This window comes from Hippichthys cyanospilos, chromosome 12, assembly GCF_059441005.1.
Source record: "Hippichthys cyanospilos isolate Australia breed blue-spotted pipefish chromosome 12, RoL_Hcya_1.0, whole genome shotgun sequence".
NCBI lineage: Eukaryota > Metazoa > Chordata > Actinopteri > Syngnathiformes > Syngnathidae > Hippichthys > Hippichthys cyanospilos.
In genome coordinates, this window is record NC_142380.1 from 8,756,579 (window position 1) to 8,779,122 (window position 22,544).

At 39.9% G+C, this 22,544-nt stretch overlaps 2 protein-coding genes across 6 annotated transcripts in view; one reads left to right on the forward strand and one right to left on the reverse strand.

Moving 5' to 3' along the window:
* Positions 1–1,563: 1,563 nt before the first annotated feature.
* acsl3b (acyl-CoA synthetase long chain family member 3b) lies at positions 1,564–22,191 on the reverse strand. Of its 5 annotated transcripts, none has more exons than XM_088428742.1 (15): positions 22,007–22,191; positions 19,706–20,175; positions 18,929–19,106; positions 18,748–18,857; positions 18,130–18,268; positions 17,523–17,673; positions 17,156–17,279; positions 16,984–17,055; positions 16,774–16,913; positions 16,219–16,391; positions 15,492–15,566; positions 15,221–15,412; positions 14,480–14,594; positions 14,258–14,415; positions 1,564–2,599 (listed from the first exon to the last, which is right to left on the reverse strand). In XM_088428742.1, exons 2-15 carry the CDS (start codon positions 20,054–20,056, stop codon positions 2,466–2,468), a joined length of 2,112 nt encoding a protein of 703 aa, XP_088284868.1. In that variant the 5' UTR covers positions 20,057–20,175; positions 22,007–22,191; the 3' UTR covers positions 1,564–2,465. The 5 variants fall into 5 exon arrangements, with proteins under 5 accessions (XP_088284868.1, XP_088284871.1, XP_088284867.1 ...); XM_088428745.1 differs by lacking the exon at positions 1,564–2,599 and adding an exon at positions 2,678–2,736; XM_088428741.1 differs by lacking the exon at positions 1,564–2,599 and adding an exon at positions 10,502–12,914 and having other exon boundaries at positions 17,523–17,670.
* Positions 12,566–22,544, forward strand: part of LOC148414749 (paired box protein Pax-3-like) — a 53,730-nt gene continuing 43,751 nt past the window's right edge. Inside the window, exons 1-6 of the mRNA XM_088428746.1 lie at positions 12,566–12,628; positions 13,579–13,649; positions 15,503–15,592; positions 17,129–17,263; positions 17,528–17,701; positions 18,490–18,583. The gene's annotated coding sequence lies outside the window, so the exon portion shown is untranslated. The remainder of the gene's footprint in view (positions 12,629–13,578; positions 13,650–15,502; positions 15,593–17,128; positions 17,264–17,527; positions 17,702–18,489; positions 18,584–22,544) is intronic.

Here is a 22,544-nt window from a genome sequence, read left to right on the forward strand (position 1 = left end):
CCACACAACCCAAAATCAGCCATTAATGTCCAAAACAGCAGTTCTCCAATATGTAGGGAACATGACATTGTAAGAGGTTTCCTGCAGGTATCAGAAAATATCATTTGAATGTTGTAACAGGAACAGTATATTTACCTTTTACAAATGAAGAACAAATGAATTGGAACGTGAAGCAAGTTATTGTTAAATCGTGTTATAGTGACTCATTTAAGAACTTGTCAAAACTTGCCTTATGTTCCAGTTAATCTGCTTTTAATTTGAAAACTTAACATTAAGAACGCAGGAAACTACATTTGTGGCTTCCAGCAGAAACCCTGTTAAAACCTCTCTGACCCCTTAAAGCCCACTCTTGATCTACTTGCTCTTCATCAGCCCTCTCTGTGATATGAAGAGCAAATTTTAATCAACATCAAAAGGACAAATAGTGTGTTTGTTCGAAAAAAAGTAACATCTCCATCCCTCGATCTGCTGGTTGCAGCAAACAATTCGTTCTGTGCTGGCATTTTCCATGGCCATTAGCAGATTGCTGGATTATGTGTAAGCAAGTGTGTAAAAATAGAAGAAAATGTTCATTGAACGCTGAGGTTCCGATGAATGAAAACGGCGTGTGACATAGTCAGGATGTAAGGCCCCCATTTATTATTACACATTGGAAGATAATTAAGTTATTAAAATGGCTCATATTTCAACAGGATGCAACATGAATGCGTAGAGCTCTTCGTGACCAGCACAATTCCAATCATGTGACTTTTCTTGGCCCAAAAATGTGACAACCGCCAGAGGGAAAATCACACACCTCTGATCAGTGTTAGGATGAAGGAATTTTCAAACTGTGCGAGAAAAAATGCATGGTATAGTGCAGCGCTTCTATTATCCTTTTTCAAAAATGGACTCCCCATGAAAAAGCATTAAAAAAAAGCATCGCCTGAAAAAACTCAAAATCTTACTAAGTGCCTTCGCGTACCCCTAGAAATAGTTAACCACAAAAAAATTTAAAAATTACTTCTCTGTGACAGACCCCAAACATAAAGATGAAAAAAAAATCTGGTCTAATTTCACCCAAGTACTCACAAACAGTGCAAAGCATTTTTTGTTCAAATAAACAAAACAAAAAAAGACTTAAAATACAGTCAGTCATGTGCCATTCATGTCTGATTTATTAAAACCTTGCAACTGCATTTTTAGGGGTATTTCTCGACTTCAGAAGAAACATTGTAGAACGTGTCTTTTTTTTGGTTTGTCTGCTAGAAAATTGCATCACTAATGACAATGTGCACTCATAAATAACTAAACAAAATAATGATATGCAACATTTTGCAAAAATGTCACTAACACAATTTAGCTATATGTTGCTTTGTGTGGCAACTAAGTTGCTCTCAGTTTGAAAAGATACATGCATTGTTCCTATCACAGCATCAAAAACATTAAATTGAATTTGCTGAATCAGTACTTGAGAAAACATTTTAAAATCTCATGACAACATAAAATGACGTCGTAGTGATTGGTAATTACCTGAGCTGTGAGCAGGCTCAGGTAATGACCAATCACAGCACAGCTTGTGAACATCACATGACCCAACTTAGAAAACAAGTGAACCGGTTAGCCTGAGCGCCGAAGAACTGTGAAGTCATTTTTAGTCGAAAGCAAGTGGCAAAATGGCTGCACCCTGAGATGGGGCAAATTGAGTTCATTTGCTACTTAATTCATATTCCACAATGACTATATTAATCAAATGCCATGTTAAGACTAACGAGGGCGCGTAGAACATGTTAATGGTTTGAACAAAAAAAATTGGTTTGACTCCCCTTTTAAGCGCAGGCAGAGTGAGTGAGTGCTTATATGTCTCTATATGTGCCTTTAATTAGCTATAGTTCTCACTGAATCCAAACAGGATGGGCGACATAGGTGATGGGTGGAGAAAATAGTAATTGAAACCATAATTAAAGAAATATTTCCAACAGGTGCCTTGACAACACTGATTGCTTTATTAGCTCCTTCTCTATCTGTTTAATAGTCATCTGTCAAGGCGCTAGCTATGTTCAGGCTTCTTTGTTTGAAACTGGAATATAACTGGAACGGATATCACGAATGGAACTCTGCTTCATAGTTCTTTCTTTCGTGAATGAACTCTTCGAATAAAGTTCGCAAAAAGAGTTTCGATTATGTTAAACAAAGTCCACCAAATTCCTGATGTGTCATTCAATAATATTTTATCATCAGCACGGGCTAAACTCAAGAATCGGTTTCAAAACATTGGACAGATGACAAACTTGGCTTTCTTTTTCCAATAATAAGTTCAAATATGAGTCATTGAGAAGAGAACATGGACTCCTGCCGGTTTGTTTGTTTTCAACCTCGTCTTCATCACCCCCATACCCAAGGCACCGCAGAGAAGGGGGGGAGAGAACGGCACACCCGTTGTCATGGCACATCTTTTCATCCCTCGTCTCCATGGCGACGCCGCCTCACGGCCTTTCAATTGCCTCCACCTTTTGTTTCATCGCACGGGTTTGCGTCCAGGCACCTCCTCTCCCCCGATAGAGTGGCTTTCTTTGCTGATGTGCCCAATTATTGTGCCGCTGACATTGTGTTGCCTGGGCTATGGGGAGGGGAAAATGGAGCATTAATTGAGTATGAGTCTGGAGCAAATTAGGCCGGGAGACGGATTTGAGCCAAGGAGTAAGATGAAGGTGAAAAATGTGGGTATCCAGTTTGAAAAGGCCACGTGTCCGTGTCCTGTCACAAAAACAGTGGGAGAGGGAATATTTCTGCATTAATGAGATCAACCGGGCCACTATTCCTTTCATCATTAATGAACATCTTTGTGTTCAAGGAAGTTAGCTCTGCAAGATGGCAATGGCTAGCTTTGTGCTAAAAACAAACAAAAAACATACTTCTGACAGAATGCAAGCCTCAGACAGTCCCAAAATTCAAATATATTTATTGCATAGAAGTAATTACGTACTCGGGTTTACTGTATTTACCAACACATGTTAAATAAACATGCCCGCGACTAGTTTAGCTCTAGTCCTATAGCTAATCTTGTTTATTTATAGTCTACTCACTTGTCTAATTGTAGTCCACTTGCTGAAGTAGTTTATTTATAATTTACTAGTTTACACCTACTCAACATGATAGTAGATTATATTGAGTCTGATTCAAGTCTGAGTTAAACCAGTCTACTTCTAATCTATTAGCTAAAATAAGATTTGCTTCTAGTTTACTATTTTATCTACTGAAATTTGTCCACTAGCTAAGCTAGTCTCATTCTTGTGCGCTAGTTAAACTACTTAACTTCTAGTTTAGTAGCTAATCATTTTAATTTACCACTAACTAGTCTAACTTTAGTTTGCTAGCTAATCTAGTTTACTTACAGTCTACTTGAGAGTTTTGCTTGCGTCTAATCCATTATCTTGTCTAATTGTAGTCCACTAGCTAAACAAGTTTACTCAGTCTACTTGCAAATCTGGGTTACTTATGTCAGGTACAGTCAACCTAGTACATTTCATAAACAACACATAAGGAAGGAAGACAAGCGATTTTAGATTATTTTTGCTCCCGAGGACACAGATGTGTTTACAATTACAATCTCCCACTCCTACTCTTTAATCTCATTAGTGGCCCGAGTTACGAAAATGTTCCCGCCCTAAATGTTTGGGGGAGCACACGGCAGCAAAGTGAATATCATCATGGGGTACTGGTGTGTGTGTGTATGTGTGTGTATTCTATCAGTTCTCGATTCATATAATTGCTGCTTTCTTCTTTTCAAGAACATATCAGTCATCCATAGGCGGTTCCGCCCGGGTCACGGTGCCTTCTTTTCTTCTCAAAGCTACATGAGTCATGTACCATCTCGAGCTTTGCTCCTTTCACAGATAACTTTTATTTTTAGTCTGCTAGCTAAACTAATATACTTCTAGTTCACTAGAAATGCTTGTTCAAAACCTGTACCTCACCATGCCAATCGAATTGTAGTTCTGTTCTGATTTGGCCATTCTAGGACCTTCAATTTGCATTCAGATTTTCAGGGGTTGATATATAAACACAAACGTTCATTATTTGAGAGGAGGACCACACTCTACTGCGGTTTAGTCTATTATTGGTTGGTATGACTCAACGCAGTCAGGGATGGGGATCTGGTAAATATCTGACCGCACAAATGACTTCTTGATTGCATCTTGTCACTTTCAATGTCTCCTTTGCTGCTTTTTCATGGATGCGCGTTGGCGGGCGCGCTCCTCGTCGCACTAACTCATCCCTTTCGACAGTAACGCTGTTGCATACGAGCAAACGGATTATGTTGGTGTCTATGAAGGGCGAGGGGAGGGCAGGGGAGGGGGAGCGGGGTGGGCGTTGTGACGCACGCGCACTGACGTCACTGGAGCAACTCAGGCGCGATGCATTTGGGATGAAGAAACAAAGTCACGCCAAGGGAGCTTCATTAGAACGGACGCCGTCAGAGAAAAGCCTTTTAGTACCAGCCAGCCAGTTTGTTTTTGTATTTCAAGTGGCATACGTTTAAATCAAGTTGTCGCGATATTGTCACTTTACTATTCTGCTTTCAAGAAATTTGTTAGTGTTCAATTTCGATTGCAGAGAGATATTGAGAATTTAAAAAAAAACAAAAAAATAACAATATTATGATGGCTATGATTTGCAGTGGTCTGAAGTTATTAAGGTCATGTATAGCTGTTATAAAACGTGTACACACCCCATGCCACTCTTTTGTGATGTCAATAATAGCCTTTCCACAATCAATGGGACCTAAAACATATCTTTTTGTGAGGAGTAATCAAAAAATAGCTAACTTAGATCATGTGGTTGCACACTTCATATGCGGGGCTGTTTGGCTGAACCAGTATCAACTTATTAAATGGCTTGTGCTGTAGATATGAATAGAAAAAGTGAACCTAAGACTTATCTGGAGACTTTCTCAATGGTGGCAGGTGTGTGCTAACTCCCCACATCAGTTTCAACGTGACAAATCCATATCTTGAGTTATAAGGGGGTGTGCACTTATGCAAACACATGATCTGTTATTTTTCCTCCTCTTGATGTGAGTTGTACACATTACGCAGTATGCCATATTTTTTTATGCTTGCGAGAGCCAGCTTAATCATTTGTCTCCACTGTGGTGGACGTTATTTTTTCCTGTGTTGCTTTTTCATTCGATCTACATTACCTAGTCCGAGTGTTCTAGAGTAGAAGACATCCTGGCTTTTTCAAGGATGTCTCATGTGTTTGCGATTCACTTTGCTGTCCTACTTAGACAAAATGGACACAAGAGTGGGCACAAATGAATAGGCTGGCTCTCAGGAGGATCTCACAACAAGACGAATTTGAGAAGGGGTGTGTAGACTTTTTATACCCAGTCGCACACATATATTGGACAAATGATTTATTTATGAATATCTATGCACAATTTGGAGTCTACTATGACCTGCTTCCAATAATTCCTCCGCTTCTTCCCTCTCAGCGCTCACTTCTCGCGCCACTCCCTGTCGGCTCCCCGTATGATGTTGTCCTCCACCTTCCAAGTACCCACCCCCCTTCATTGAAGCTATAAATATCCAGCATCGGTGAGTCATCGCCCAGACGTATCGGTTCGCCCCTCCCTCTCCTCGCATCATTTTTTTCTCTCCGGCTGTCTTTTCATCCTCGCTGATACTTTTCACATGTTGGCTCCAGTGTATGAACAGACCTCATGCATTTTGGCATCCTCATGTTGTTGACCCAAGCAATAGGGCCGCAGGGGGCACGGCCAAAGGTCACTTTGACACAAGACGAAAGAAAATTATAGTTTCGCCTAGAGCTGGGCAATATGGCCAAAAAAATTCAACCTCGATTTTCAATCATTCGGAACTATTTTATTTATATCGATTTGAATGGAAGAATTAAACCCAAGAAATATTTATTTAAAGATTTGATCTTTAAAATCCTGTGGAATAGATCCAGACAAACATAATGAATACTGATTGAAGATCACATTTAACGTACATTTAATATTCTTTTGCATAAATTGCTTAAAGGGATTGTCCATTGCTATTTTTATGTAGTTAATGTTATAAATTATTTTTCATGTACAATTAGGACCTTTAAAAGCAAATAACTGTTCGCTAGGCTCGGGGAATGACCAATCATGGCTCACTTGTCGGTCATGTGACTTTCATAAACTCAACCATGATTGATTTGGTCGATACTTGAACCTTTAGCACATGTAATGTCATTTTCAGTCAACAATTTTTTTTTTTTTTTTTTTTAGTAATAATTGTATGTGAAAAATAATTCAGGTATCATATTTACTCATTCAAGACCAAAGTAGTTTCATGGTTTAAAGAATCCAAATTTTCAGCCCCAGTTACTTATTAAATATGTTTTGTTTTTCTTTATATTTTAAGCCAAATGAGGGTCTAAAAGTGGTAGTTACTAAAACATTTAATCGTAGACAACATATTTTTTTACGTCAAAAAATGGCTAAATAAGTAGACTGTCCCTTTAAATACCACAGTAGTTAGTAGTTAGTTTGTAAGCATGTCTTGTAAAGCACCCACCCAGCATTTTGCCACTTTTGCAAAATTTGCATTTCACAATTTAGCTCAATTTCACAATTTAGCTCAATTTCAAATCTTCAATTATTAATGATTTATTTTAATTTAATAATTTAATTATTTATTGCCAAGCCCTTGTTTGAACATCTTACATCATTTTTCCAGCATTGAAATGAATGCATACTCTTCATCCACACAACATTTTAGGGCGTGTACTTTAGCCTTCGGTTCATCAGTGGAAAGGTCACCTCTGCTCGCCACTTTTATTGGCACTAGTTACCCGCTAATCCCAGTTTATCCCTGTGCTCTGATGCGCCACACTTCTACCATCATTCCGGCCCCAGGATTCAATCATTGTTTCCTCCCGGCCGCTCTAGTGAAGGTATCCTTGGGTAAACTCCCAATGAGGGCTGGCACCCGAGCGTGCGCGAGCTAGCACCTCTGAGTCAGACCAAGTGGGGGGGGGGGGGGGGGACTCCGGAGGGGAGTTGGACTGGTTGTGTTAGTCGTGGGACAGCAAGCAGAGCGACCGCATTTATTCCATATGGAACATATGCCTCGGCTTTATGTGTTTCCTCTGTTGAGGAGTGTTATGCAGAAGGATTGACTTGGGGAAGGAAAGAGATGAGGGCGGAGCTACAGAGAGACCATCCCTCCGGTATTTTGATATCTGTGATTTTACAGTAGAATAGTTTCATTGGATCCTTGACATGAATCATTAAATAAAATACAGTACAGTACAGTAATATATACAGTAATATACAGTAAAATACAGTAAAGAAATACGGACACAAGTGCAACCCCCTCTCACTGGGGTGTTGTGTCACCCTGGCCACCCCACTGAAAAAAATCTCTGGCTTCGGCCCTGGAAAGAAAGGATGGTTCTTTTCAAATGAATGAATATGTTTAGATGTTTAGTATTAGTTATTAATATTACATGTTTTAGATGTTTGTAGGAGCCACTATAACACAACTGAACTTCAAAAAAAATCACCTTATTCCAATTAATTTGCTCATAATTTGAAGAGAAAGTTCACTGTATTTATAGATATTTAAAAGAATTGAATTAAATTTGCTGCCACCTGCAGAAACTCATAAATGAATTCAGAGAAGCCCTGATTGAAGGAGGCATTATGGAACAGTGCGTTTCATCATCATCTATATACCATACACACACACACACACACACACACACACACACCTGTTGGTCTTTGTTGCCATAGAAACACCAGTTTCAGCATGATCGCAATCCAACTGAATGGTACTCAAGATCATGCCTCGCCTCACAGAAAGCACACAACTTTTTTTTTTTTTTACAAAAAAACCATTTTATTACATAATATTCAAGGCCAAATGACAGAGATAAGGAAGGAGACTTTGTTTGAAGAACACCTCCCCCTCCCCCCATATACTAAAGTAGAGGACTATTAAATACTATACAGCAAACATCCGCTTTTTTTCCCCTGAAACCTAACCACCATTATTCTCTGAAAACATTTGTGGTTTTGGGGGCTCATTAGACAATGCTCCGAGAAAGCGCTGAAGACAGAATTCACCTATCAGATGCCATCCTGGTGATTGTTTGTGCCAATGAAATAATTTGTTGTGAATCGAGTAATTTCATTTAAAAAAAAGAAGTCATTCTCCACCGTCTTGGGACATCTATTGACAATTTTAGCAAAACACTTTTTGTAAGGATGTCAATTCTGATTTTCATTATGTTGAAGTGATACATCCCCACTGTGATGTGCCTGGGAGGAGTGAGTTTAGCCTGGGTTGTTAGTAGAGAGGCTTCACATTTTTTTTTTCTCAAAATAAGAGAATATATACAGGTCATGTTATATCAGTTTGAAACGTTATGTAACATTTTAAACTCAAATAGGTGGTTTAATTTTGAAGGGAAATATACATTTAAAATCAAAGCCTTCCTCACGGATCCCGAAATAACATTCAAATGTTGCATGGGAGGTGAAGAAGGGGGCGGGGCGTACTGGAATTGTGATGTCACATTCGTAAGAGCCCTGAAGACAAGCTCGCATGTCAGAAGGCAACAAGAATATACAAGCAAAAATTTACAAGCAGAATTTGCATTCCCGTGTACTAAAATATTGAAAGTTCTGTCAATTGACCCAATAAAATTTGGTTTGGGGGAGAGAGAGGGAAAGAAAAAAAAATATCACCACAAATCTACAGTAATTAATATAATTTTAAAAAATGCATTTTCAGAACCATTTTTTTTATATACACTTACAGCATCACACATGGATTTAAAAAAAAATGTTACATGAAATCTGTAAAGAACAAAAAACATTTCATGCCACACAAGTTAGATACATTTCATCATACGGGGGAGTGAATAGAGAGCCCGTTGAGCATTTTTCAATTTCAGAGAGTACACGCTTTATCCTCACTGGTAGACTAACTTTTGACATAGTAGAAAACAGGGCTGTGCTGAGATTAATGTTTTTTTGTTCGGATTGGCCACTGCCCCAACCCCATCGAAAGTTTGAAATTAAGATGTGACTCGTGAGGCAATTGTGCACTACTTGACAACTTTGCACCACTAGTATTCCTCATGACCAGGGGCGGTGCTACATGGTGGCCACACCACCCCTTGTTACTCACTGGCCACCCTTTTGCCCACCCCCACAGCTCAGGAAAAAAAAATTGCTATCTGTAATTTTTCTGGCATTTTTTACATGCGCGCAGTTTCATCACAGTTTTATTACTTATTTACATTAACTCCATATTTAAAATGATAAAATAAAATCACAAAACCATGACTGCATGCCATGCTTACACCCCCCCCCCCCCAAAAAAAAAAAAAAATCTATGTTCCCGCTCGTGATGTTGCAAAATTCAAGAGAAAATTGACTAGTAGCACTACTAGGACACAAACGTCAACTAGTGCAGTTTTTCCTCACTAGCAAGAGATGCTACTAGTATGCTAAACTTGTGCAAAAATGTTCCACAGCAACATGAACTGTTTTACTCATGAGGACAAACAGGATGTGCTCATTTGGTACACATGCTCGTCTCCTACGAGTGGGCATCAACAAATTTTATTGGGAACGAAATGCATTTTTTAAAACACATTTTCAACAGGAGAATATGCCTGTAAACTAGGAACAGAATCCTACATTTATTTCATGTTATCATGCCCATACCTTCAAGTCTTCAAAATATAACCAAAGCACAGTAACACATCTCCACATGCTTGTCAGTGTCTCTCTACCTTCCTGTTTTACTCCTATGTCACTCTAGTGGATTTCGCCTGTATTACAAATGCCTTTCAAAATAATGTTCCAAGAAGGGGATGCCACCTTTTGTTTTGTTTTTTTGATATGTTCCTATATAATTGAAACTAAAACTGGAGTATAAATATTGCACAGTTGTTTGTATTATTTATATTCACAGGTTAAAAAAAGACCCTGAGGAGGGAGTATAAACATGTCTTTTTACAAATTAAAAAAAAAAGGGGGGGGGGGGGCAAAAGTAATGACAGTATATTCTCTTGGAGACATCCATTCCAATGTGAAAGCTAAGTGACTCTTAAAAGGGATAGTCCATTTTCAGCAGTAAAGTTACTAAATAATTTGATAAGTTATTTTGAATACCGTTAAATACACATTTGACCACTTGCTGGCTACTGAAAATGACATCACATGTGCTCAAGGCACGGGTAACAACCAATCACGGCTCGGCTTGCCTCATGTCGCACCTGAGCACACTGGATGTAGTTTCCATTAGAAAACAAGTGGAAAGGTTGTTTTTAAAGTTATTAATTGTACATGTAACATTCTTTACTCATCAAATTGATTATGATAATCCTTTACGTTGATTAAGTGTACTGTCCCTTTAAATGCTTCATTGGTAAAATTATTGTAATTATTTTGGTGGTTCCAAGCAAACTGTCCATGCCCAACCGGACATAAATGTGACAGAAAATGTCATCCACAGCACAACATAACATTTTATATCCACAACCCAACCAGACACCCGGCACGTGACAAGAAAACATAGTTACGACTCACCAAGCGCAGCATGAAGCTATCCGCAACCCAACTAATTGCACCACAATAAGCTAATATAGTGAATTTGACCAACCCGACATCATGACTACAATATAAATTGCTTGCAACTCGACGAGGAGCTAGCGTAGTTTTAGTCGCATCCCAACATCCTAACAAGCAGGTAGATAGCCACAACCCGACAAGGTGCCTCACGACGACAACATATTCTAAGATGGCCCCATCCCGCCCAGGCGCATCAAGATAAAAATAGCATAACATAGTCAGTCACTAACCAACAGAGCACATCATGATGAAAAGAACGTCATATGGTTTTCTAAGCGGCGAGGGAGTTCTCATTTTGGAGTGTAATCAAACTAGCAGCACACAGGTGGAAAAAAAAAGACACTAAGAAGGCCGAAGATAAAAATGAACGTTGCATTTGCACAAGGCTGTTGTCAAATAGGTAAACATGTACTCAAGTAAACAAACCTTTGGGACATGAGTATACAAAAAAATAATAAAAATTGAAAACTGAATCTGTCTTAGGTTTCAGGGAGAAATAACAAAACAAAAAAGCAAATTTTTTTTAAAAAAAGGAATGTTAACGTATATACTGTATATATAAAAAAAAAAAAAACAAACATCTGAGTGATCTCACAAGACTTTGTAACACTTTCGCCACACACACAAAAAAAAAGAAAATAAAAAGAAATGTAAGGACCCCCAACGAATTTGGACTGTGTTTGGAATTATAAAAGAATAAATGATCGGAATCATTCCAGTACTGAGTGAGAACCTTGAAATTAGCATTATGCCGTTTACTAACTACAATTACAACATAGGGATTCAAAAGTACCGTATTGGTTTGATACTTTGCCTCGTCACAAGGTATAATAGTTACTTGCAATGGAGCACTCTTGTATCGGTTTTATGAATACGAACTACAATTTACACGAGCGTAAAACAATCGCCATTAATGTAATTACATTTGAAGGAAAATTCGGTTTTGGAATATATGGGTCATTTTTTTTTAATGATTTGTACTTTGATTTGTATGATACTAATGGTATCATACTTGGTATCAGCCACTATTCAAGAATTGAGTACTTGTGCACACACACACACACATATACACATTTGAGGCATTTCTATAAAACCAAGCTGATGTTGGGGGAATTAGTTTTGAGTTATTGACGAAAATACACATTTTCAACAGGGATGTTCATTTTGGGATTCCCGCAAAAACAACCTCCTTAAAGGGACACTGTGTAAAATTTAGATTGTTTTCATTAAAAAGGAATAAATTAAATGATTGTAAATTTCAAAACTTTGCAAAAAAATGTGTTAACGACCAACAGTATGTTTTAAATCATAGAATCATAGGTCTAGTTATCTTTAAATTATAATACAGCCATGTTTGTTATAGCTACGGACAATGGGAAAAACTTCTAAATCTTACACAGCATCCCTTTAAGGTCCCGACATTCATTTCCCGCTAGCCAAAAGGTTTAAAGTGTAATCGAGGTGCATGAAAATAATGGATTGACCATGCACACTGTTGAAAGATGAATGTGCCAAAACCCGGGATTTCAACTTGGTAACATTCAATAAAATGTATTTTACATGAATTTAAAGGGAATTGAGTGTAGAATTGGAAAACACCAACATCTCCCTTTTCATTTTAGCCTGATTTTATGAAAGGCATCACATACATATTAGGACTGGATGAGATTTGAAATGTTGTATACGGACACCCGTCCAGGAAAGCCTCTTAGTGTTCTCCTCCCTTTTTGTTGATTCTATTGGACCATTCATAAAGATAACCTCAAATCGACAAGGGATTTTGATCACAGACGCCACTCAGATGACCGCATATGGCCCCCGAGTACATACTGTACCAGCGGTAGGTGCAAGAAAGCAGAGGGCGGCTGACGCTCAAGAGCGTATATGCCCAAAACCTGATATTTGTTTCCCTTCCGCGCAGAAATCCACGCACGGCCTTGGTTGCCGCGGCAACTCCGAGGGCGAAAGGCATCACTGAGAGCTGGGCGGGAGTGCCAGTCACAGGTTGGATACAAAGTAGTTCAGATGGATTCTTCCTGTAGCGGGGGTTCGTCTTGGGTTTTGATCAAAAGCGTAGCGCACCCTCCCGCAAGTTGTATTTTCAAGGTTCACGTGTTTGTTACTATCGTCTGTTATTTCTGTCCGTACATCCTTTCTATGTCTTCATGGTAGTGCGTTTTCAGCTCTTTGCGTTTGAGTTTGAACGCGTCTGTGACCAGGCCGGTCTCTGGCGTCCACGCTTCGGCGCTCAGCCGCACCTTTTTGGGGATCTCGAACCGCTCCAGTTTAGCTGCGTGAGGGAGAGCAAAAGAGGCTCGCTGAACATGGCCGAGTACGGACAAACCCCGCGCCATCACAGTTCCAATAGCGATTACGTTTTCAATTGGACGCAGACGGGTCTGGACTGCAGGCAGGCCGGTCTAGTACTCGTACGCTTTTACTAAAACGTGAATTTAAACTTGATTTGCAAATCATTGTATTCTATTTTTATTCATGTTTCATACAATATCCCAAATGATTGGAATTGGGTTTGTATACAGATTTGGGTACATGGCAAGAAGAGTGGACAAGTTGATGAAAACGCAAATTTTACCGGGGAGCAAGAAAAGAAAAATTCATAGAAAAAAAAAAAAAACAACAGACCTTACCTTACCTAACCTGCAGCAAGCACATTGTGTCTGTATGTGTAATAAAGAATTTCACTGCGATCTCATTCTGTGGCCCATAATTCATTATAATTATTATTTTGTAACTCTACCCTGATATTTGTGAAAGCTTTTGACTAGTCATGTTCACGCTTAGGCCCAAATAGTTGGATTTGCTGCCATCTGGTGGGAGGTTAAGTTCCATGTTTTTCACCTGTAAAAGAAATGTCCTGTTTTGTTTGCGTCTCTTGAATGCACCACGCGCATAGATAAAAGTGAAACTGACGTTTTTCTTTCTCTCTGATGCAGTGACTGATAGCCCATTTGGTCTACGTTGCCTTTACGTTGGCTGGCCTTTACTATTGAGCGTAGATGCCAAGGTGAGTGTATAACATTTGTTGATAATTGATAGCCCACGTCTGATCTAACACTAATGTAAAGGTGCTTTTTTTTCCTTTTTTTGGTTAATCAAAACTACTGAATGCATTCATGATGTTGTGTGGGTTTTATGTTTGTGTACATGCTAGGTAGAAGGTTTGTGATACTTTTGTGACCTGTGGCATCTATTTTAAAGATACAACACTTAAAATATTTAACATTGGAATAAGTAGGCTTGTCTTTAAAATTATCTGTTATTTTTAGGGGAGGGTAAAGCAGTTGTGGTATTGGTACTTGGTATCAGGACCTGTTCCTACTACTCAAGAGTTGTGTATTCACACGAGTATTAGTATGGGGGGAACAAAGAGCAGACATCCATAATACAGCTAGATGGATGTCAAATAATACTGAGTTATGTTTATAAAAGTATTTTTTATATAGCTGATTGTAAAGGCCAGGATGCCCTTTACTGAGTACACCAGGGCTTAGTAGGGTATGTAGCTCCAATGAGTCCAAAGATACAGGCCCAAAGCAATGTCCGCTACAGTGGACACGAATGAGTAGGATGGCTCTCAGGAGGTCATGAAATACGATGAAAAAAAACCCTTACATGAGATAGCAGCCTCTGTGAGAATGCGGAGCACTTCCTTCTCCATCTGGGGATTGTTGCAGATCTCCTCCCACGTGCCCCGCACCTGCAAGCGTTCCGCCAGTGCCATCAGCAGCTTCTGGTTGGGAACCACGAAGCTGATCACGTACGATTGGTCACTGCAAACCAACACAAAAGTGCATAAGAAAAAAAATATACACCCCTTTTGTCAAATAACTGTACCTGTTGGCATAGGCACAGATGTTGTCTATTAGTGGGCAGTTCTTCAGAACGGCTTCGACTTTTCCCAAAGAGACATACTCGCCAGCTTGTAGTTTCACCAAGTCCTTTTTGCGGTCTGGGGAAAGTTAACATTTTCTTTGTGGTGAAAAAGCAGAAGTCTATGAGTAATTGACAGCCTCATAAAAACAATATGACTACTTATAGATGTCAAAAGACCTCAACTCAATTCAAACCAAGTAGCTATTGACTTAATTGAAAAACAAAATCCAAGGAGTAGTGGTCCTTTTTTCTTTTAAACCCAGGTAAAAACTTAGTTTTTCAGCATGACTGTATTATACTGCCCCCAAGTGGCCAAGTTGTGCACACCAGAAGGAGCCCCAATGCATCACTCCTTTACCCCCACAAAAAATGTATTTTACCAGTACCAGAGACTGTATAAATACGTCTCTGGGATTGATTGACTTAATTCGATTGTTTTTAGTACTGTATTCATTTTTTGTAAGAGTACCCCTTTTACGTTAAAATAACATCTCAACTTTCAATTTGTTACACCTCGGGCTGGGTGATGTTTTTTTTATCTTTGTATGTAAAGGCAAGATTTAAATAAGAAATCATGTGTGTAATATTCCATAATGTGTAGTAATTCACTGAACTAGCTCATTTTCAAACCTTTGACACTTAGAATGTCAAAATCATATTTTACGCATCCCTACTCACACTAATGGTTAATCAGTTTCTCACCGATGATCTTGAGGCATCCATCAGGGTGAAACTCTCCGATGTCCCCGGTGCAGAACCATCGCTGGCCTTTCCCATCCACAAAAAAGTCCTCGCGGTTCTTGGCTTGGTTTTTGTAGTAACCCATGGTCACGTTGGGTCCGCCGAGCAAGATTTCCCCACGCGGGTTAGGCTTGTCTGTGCTGTAGTAGCCTCCTGCAGATGCACGAAGCCGCCTCTTCAGAACCGGACAACCGCTGATACTTTGGTTCTAAAGTTGCTTTTTTGGCCTTACCCTCCTCCCAGTCCTTCAGCATGATTTCGGAGCAAACGAGCGGCGCGCCCACCCGCCCGGTGCTGTAGTCCCAAACTGCACAACAACAACCATCAAAGAACGTAAGTATCGTCTGTAAATGACTTTTCACTCATTCAATTCCAAAGATGTATTATTACGTTTTTCAAGAGTAAACATTCAATCCCAGGTGTTGAATTTTTCCAATTTCTTTTAATATGTTTGGTTAGACGGCCTAAAAAATATGAGTACTATATGTATTAAGTAAATAATTAATTACTCTACGTTATTAAGAACTAAAGTAAAGGACTATTTAAGTTTACTTTAGTCCTTTAGTACAGATTACTATCAATTACTTAAGGCCACTGAGTACCAGCCATTTTATACCATACATTAAAAAACAAAAATGTACAAATATCTTTATATATAAGTTGGAACTAAAACGTGTTTGTTGACATCAATTCTAACAGTTAGCATTCCAGTACTTCTAACAGTTAGGATAGGCAAATTTTGTGTATTCAAAATTTCATATGTACAGAAGTAATGATTAGATATGTTCACTCACTTCAATTCATGGTTCAATCTTAGCATATTATTTAAAAAAGAACAAACAAAAAAGATTATTTAAAAAAAAAAGTGGGTAGAATAATTAATAGGATTATTTAGAATGGATTTTGAAAAGATTCGGCAACTCGACTATAGATCGAAGTGAGCTCGTTTCTGTATTTACCCTCACTGATGGTGCCGGCTCCGCAGGTCTCGGTGAGGCCGTAGCCTTGCCCCACGGGGCAACACATGCAGATGTTCATGAAGCGCTGGGTGGCGGCCGAAAGTGGGGCCCCGCCCGAGAGCAGCACTCGCGTGTTGCCACCCAGCAGCGCCCGCACGCGCTTGAACACCAAACTAAAAAACATTCAAAGTCAGACGTAGCCTTAATATATGATTACATTAATATGTATGGAATTCATATATTTAATAATCATTTTTGACTTTTTAGAAGGAAAATGCAAAATTTGAAACCATAGCTGCTTGCAAATTTACCTTGTAATGAGACTTTACCTACCATAATTATTTATCTATAACAACATGTATTTTAAATAAATTATTAAAACCGATGCTTGGTCCAGTAAATATTTACATTGTACACCGTAATTACCATTAAGTTAGCTCGGGAGAGATGCCATCTAACTAGCAAGAAAACTGGATGGCCCAATCGATCATGTATGATAAAAGTAAAGCTATCTAACATTTTTTTCTGCGTGTTGTTGTGCGGAGCATGTGTCACCTGTCACAAAGAGGGGTGCTGTAGCCTTTGGAGATCTGCTCCATCTTGTAGTTGTACGCCAGCACAAAGAGTGTCTTCTGGAATTTGCTCATGCCCTCCACTTTTGTCATCACGTTCTTATAAATACGGTCCATTATTTCCTGTACGTCAGGAAGAAAGTACATTAGCTCAGATTCATCGCCATAAAAATTAAGCATTTGAATGACTTACTGGTACAGCGGCCATGAGTGTAGGTCTCAACATGCTGGTGTCCCCTTTACTGCCTTTTTTTATTTTGGTGGACTGCAATCAAACATATAAGTGTCTTTAGAACACATAATGCGACTTGACAGTTAAAATTGCTAATTGTTTACAGGCAGTTTGCAAACGTGTGCACGCCCACCTGGTCAGCGAGGGTCTGCGGGGATGAATAGCCGATCCGGCAGCCGTGAGAGACACACACCAGCTCGGCACTGAGCTCTAAAACGTGGGCCAATGGCAGGTAACCGATGTAGGTGTCCGTTTCACTGCCAGCACACAATAGCTACTTTATTCTTCTGCTAATGGTGGCCTTCACTTTTATTCATCTTTTTTTAAAAGACAGACATTTCATTTTCACACTTCCTGTAGCTGTCCCAATACTTTTGGCCACGTACAGCATTGTTTTAGAATTACTGACCACTCGCCATTATCAAAGGCAATTTAGACGTTAGTAATCACACCGAGGAAGTCGCTTGGACCTCATCTTGGTCAATTTGATATTTGCGTACTTGAGGTTGGGGATCCGCTCCGCCATCCCAGTGATGCCGGCGATGATGTTGCCATGGGAGATCATGACACCCTTGGGGATGCCAGTGGAGCCGCTGGTGTACATGATGACGGCAATGTCTGATGACTGCGGCTGTCTGTGGTCACTCGCTACTGTGCACACGCAGGCAAGATGGCACATGTGGGTTGGACAAAAAAACTGAGAGGTAGCATTTTGTGCACAGTTTTGTATTTGCGTGCAACATGGCAGTCATCAATTTGTATCGGAAGAACCAGTTTATTTTTATTTATATAAATAGCTATCGATAATAAATAGCTTGGCTAGCTAGCTAGCTGGCAATCGATAGCTTAAGTATCTATCCAAATAGAGGGATAGCTTAGCGTAACTTGAAACTAGCTATGGCTACTAACTACCTAGATAGCTACTAAATAAGCTATATTTAGCTTAACTAGCTACCTCGGACAGACAAACCATCAAAATCTGCCACTCCAATTTCCCATCAGGTGCCAGCATTGTGTTTAGCCCCCGCCCGCACCACCCCATCAATGTACTTCCAATGCCCCCGGCAAAATGAGAAAGATGTTTAATCCGATTTCACAAACGCTTACAGTTTTCAGGCCTGGCTCCCATCTCTTTGACAGCATCCATGCTGAGAATGGTGATGCCTCCGGGGATGTCCTGCCAGCTCGACAGCTTCTTGTCAACAACGATGACATACCGCAATCTCGGAATGTCGCACAGTATCGCCTGGTGACAGGAACGACGCACGAATAGATTGATTTCAGTTTACCTAGCATTTAGAAAATAATATCAGTTTGATGAGATTTTCAAGCACAATTTTTAATGGGTTATGACAGTATAAAAGCAGGTCTTAATTTGAGAGCCATATTAGAAGGGAATTTAAATGCAAGAAAAGGCAGAGAAGGTCCACTACTGCACTCCATAAAGCAACTGTTCTGTTCCCACAGTGCTGTGAAAATAAGCGTATCGACTGAAAATGACATCCCTTGCTCAAGTCTTGGCTCACCTTGTGAATGTCACATGACCATACGCAGGAAACAGGTGAGTTGTGATTGGTAACTTTTAACGTGATATTTTGGTGGTACTAAGGAAAAGCGTTTAAGAAAAAAAATGTTTATCATGCGTGGGTGTAAAATGTATCCCCTGTAATTGAATGAGTGTTCAGTATACTGCAATTTTATTCTAACTATAAAAATGACAGAGACCTTGAGACGACTCTGCAGCAGGTCTTTACTGGTGATGATGTGTGTGACCTCGGTCTCGTTCAGTCCGTGGGCGATGGCCATGGGGCCGAGAGTGGCGTACAGTGTGACCACTGTTAAAAAAGAGGAAAAAAAAAGGCAAATCAGACAGAGAACTTGAAGAGTTGTAGTCATTGTCACTCACGTGGGAAATTGTACATGAAGCACGCTTGCGCCGCTACGATCCACTCGGCTCGGGTCTCGCAAAAAATGGCGATGTTGCACTGGGGTTTCTGGCCCAAAGCTGCCAGGCCGCTTCCGAACATACTGGCCGCCTGGTAGGTCTCGTCGTACGACAGCCAGTTGTAGTTCCCCAGAATGACCTGAACGCATCACATGGAAATACCTGCAAAAACTGCTCGCGTGACTGCTTCATATCATCTCGTTTTGAGTGTACAAAGAAACCACTGGCCTTACACAATATATTTGAAATGGGATCAAATTATTCTCTAAAATGTACTGTTGATAAACGGTGCCACATGCAGGGACCTCGCGGCTATGGCGCCGACTGTCCTCAGTGCACAAAACGTCTTTTGTTTCCTCTGGTTGAAAATAGGTCCAGTGTTGTTTTTGTTTGCAGGAGCCTGCTAATTAATTACACTGCCATGAAAATGCTGCGTTACCATTTTACAGTGGTGCCTACAATAGTTAAGTAGTGTTATTATGCATGAATAGCTTTTTTTCCCCACAATATTAGAATGTTAGACTTATGTTAAGTTCTGTCACTTAGTTGAGAAACATGTATTCGTTTGTGTCTGTGTTCTTTGCCCCCTGGTGGTCTTGGCACACACACTAGAAGCAGCATACAATTGAGCCAAAACGAAATCATGGAATGTCCAATCGAGATGCGAGCGTTTTGAGCATGCTCACCAACACAACTTCAACTTGTAAGTCAAGGCAGCATTTAAGAAGGTCCTCTTACCTTCTTAAAGACTTTCCCGTTGGGTTGGAGCTCATCCTCCTCACTCAGCACCTCCCTGGTGCCCAGACAGTCCCTCTGGGGAAACCGCTTGGCTGCATAGGCAAAGACTTTATCCAGCGTGTCCACCCCGGGGTGCAGCCACGCCGCCAGCTCCTGCTGGCTGTTGATGGCCCTGTACGGCCCAGCTGGGTGCCCGCTAATTGAGCGGGCTTTGATGCGGCGGGCCCGTTCCAAGTTGGTGCCCGCCCCGGAGAGGAAGTACCAGGGAATGAAGGTGATCACAGAGTACACCCAGACCACAGATCTGAAAACCTGCAGGAGCAGGGGGTTGATGTCCTCCTTCAGCTTCATCTTGAGTGGAAGGGGAAAAAAAAATCACTTCCAAAAGCAGACCAGGAGACGTCGACAAAAACTGGTCTTTCAGAAGTGGCTGAAGCTTGGCGGGTACGCTTGATTTCTGTCAACCCGACCTGCAACACAAGAAACATGAACCTTAGAAGATGCTGCCTACATCCGCAGAAAATTCTATACAGCCCTGCAGACAATGGTAAACCAATCCATTGTCTATTCTTAGCACCTTTGCTCACTCAGCAGCATTTATCGGAGCTGACCTTAGAATGGTCACTCAGTGTGTGAGTGTGGGAAAATTACAGATATTCCCATCTGGTTTTTCCAGGGCAGATTATTTGCAGTCAAGAAGATCCATAACTGCTACTTGGAACTAATATTATTTCTATTAAATGTTATACTATTGGCACCCTTCTCAAAAAAAGGATAAAAAAAACAAAAACAAATTTTTTTTTTAGATTTGCATAATGCTAATTTTTATTTGAAATAAATTTTAGACCACATATAGCTTTGGTGTAAAATTCAAACAGAAAGTTTAGAGCACTTTCAGATTCATCAGCATATCTTAAAAGGTTACAGGAAAAAGAACTTAAAAAAGGCTCCCTATACTTTTCTACAGTACAATCAACAACAATTTCAAAATAAAATATTTTTTTTTAACTTTCACCTATAATTGTTTTACTTGATCACAAAAACAAATGGTGCAGTGTTCCCAGCTTACAGGGAAGGGAAATTTTAAATAAATACTTTTAGTCATCTGTTATTGGTCATAAGTCTTAAAAATGCCGATATTCATCAAAATGCCAAATATCGGAGCTGATAATTGAACCCGAAGATAATCGTTCTGTGCGACATGTGATCATGCCGACTGATTAAATGGCTGTGCAGTTATAACCAGGCATAATTACTGTATATCTGGAGTTGATTAAAAAAAAAGTCTTAATTTCTCTTGAAACCATCAAATGTTCTGCCTGTAATCACTAGCTTTGTCGCTGTAAGCATTAAGGGAGCAAAAAGGAGTTGATTTATTTGTGGATTAGTTATCAAGAATTTTTTTCTGCCATATTAGAATCAGCATCAGCCTAAAAAAATAAGTTAAAAAGATACGCTGTTGCTTACAATACACAACAAAGGTGCACTTGTACATCTAAGATGTGGGTTACATTTTTAAATAGGATCTTTTTTTAGCATGCTAACATAACGGGGTAGCGCAGAATGTAACACTGGACAATGAAAATTGTTGGGCAAACACAATAAGAATGTAAACTATGTCTGTAGTAGTGTGTGTTGCTTTAAGACCAATTCTGGCAACATGCTGCTTCTTTTAGTGACCGTGAAGAGAATTTTACAGTCTCTGTTGCCTCTTTGCTATGCCTTATGACATTGAAATTTTGGCCTCTTTTTGTGCCGCTTCACTTCGTGCCTCCCTCCCTCTGCTGTGGCGATGATGATGTGAGAGATTGTTGCCATTGCAACCTGGTGACCCGAGAAGGACTTGAAATGTAGAGGTTATGATCAAGTATCGATTGCTTTGGCCTTGTGATCCAAAGGTAACACTTGACGAGATCAAGATAATATAGACCACATGAGGAAAACATGGTATTAGTAAAAGAACAAATAGAGTATGTAACTAGATAAGGTTTAAATATTGAGAATATAACATATATATATATATTTTTTAACGGCCGACGGCTTGGAAGGTCGCATACTAGCTTGGACAAACGTTGGCTAAAGAGGAAGCACATTTTGGTCGATTTCCATTCTCACTCACGTCAGATGTTGTGGTAATAAAAAAGTAAAAAATAAGGTTAATTGCGCACCATGAAATGAATGTGGGCGTGTTTTGTATTTTTCAATAGAAAGTCGTGTCTGAAGCGAGCGCCGCGCGCTTTAGCATCCCGGCTGCTAACAATCGGCGGTACAAATTTGCAGAGCTCTTCAATACATTCTCACCTCATCCGCTACAGCGAAGCTTGAGCCGGATTGATTCAGGTACCGTTATCCTTCGATGCGGAGAACCCGCATTATGATGGGGCCCGTTAAAAGCACTGCGTGTCCAGATTCAAGTCAATACTTCAAGTATTTAATAAAAGCCGCATAAAATCGGGCAAAATGGTACATTTTAGCGTCTGCCTGTGTTGCATCCCAGCCCGGAAGCGAGTGGATGACGTCATAGCGTTTAGCGGTCAGTTATTGGAGGACAGGAGGTGGCGCGTGCTCGGGGAGTGGAGACGTCAGTCGGGTTACTATCGGTCAATTTGTCATTTCGAAAGAAAAAAGCTGAAATGGGTCGCCGGCGTTATTAACCTAATTTGGTTTCCCTATTTCGGGTTTCGTCACTATGTATTAAACTGAAACTTGTTTTGTATTTTCTGTTTCTTTATCTCTAAACGATAAACCGTTTGCATAAAATTACAATATTTAGTTTCATGTTTTTTTTAAACTCTTTGCTAAGTCACCAATAAACCTAAATAAAACCAAAACAAATCTT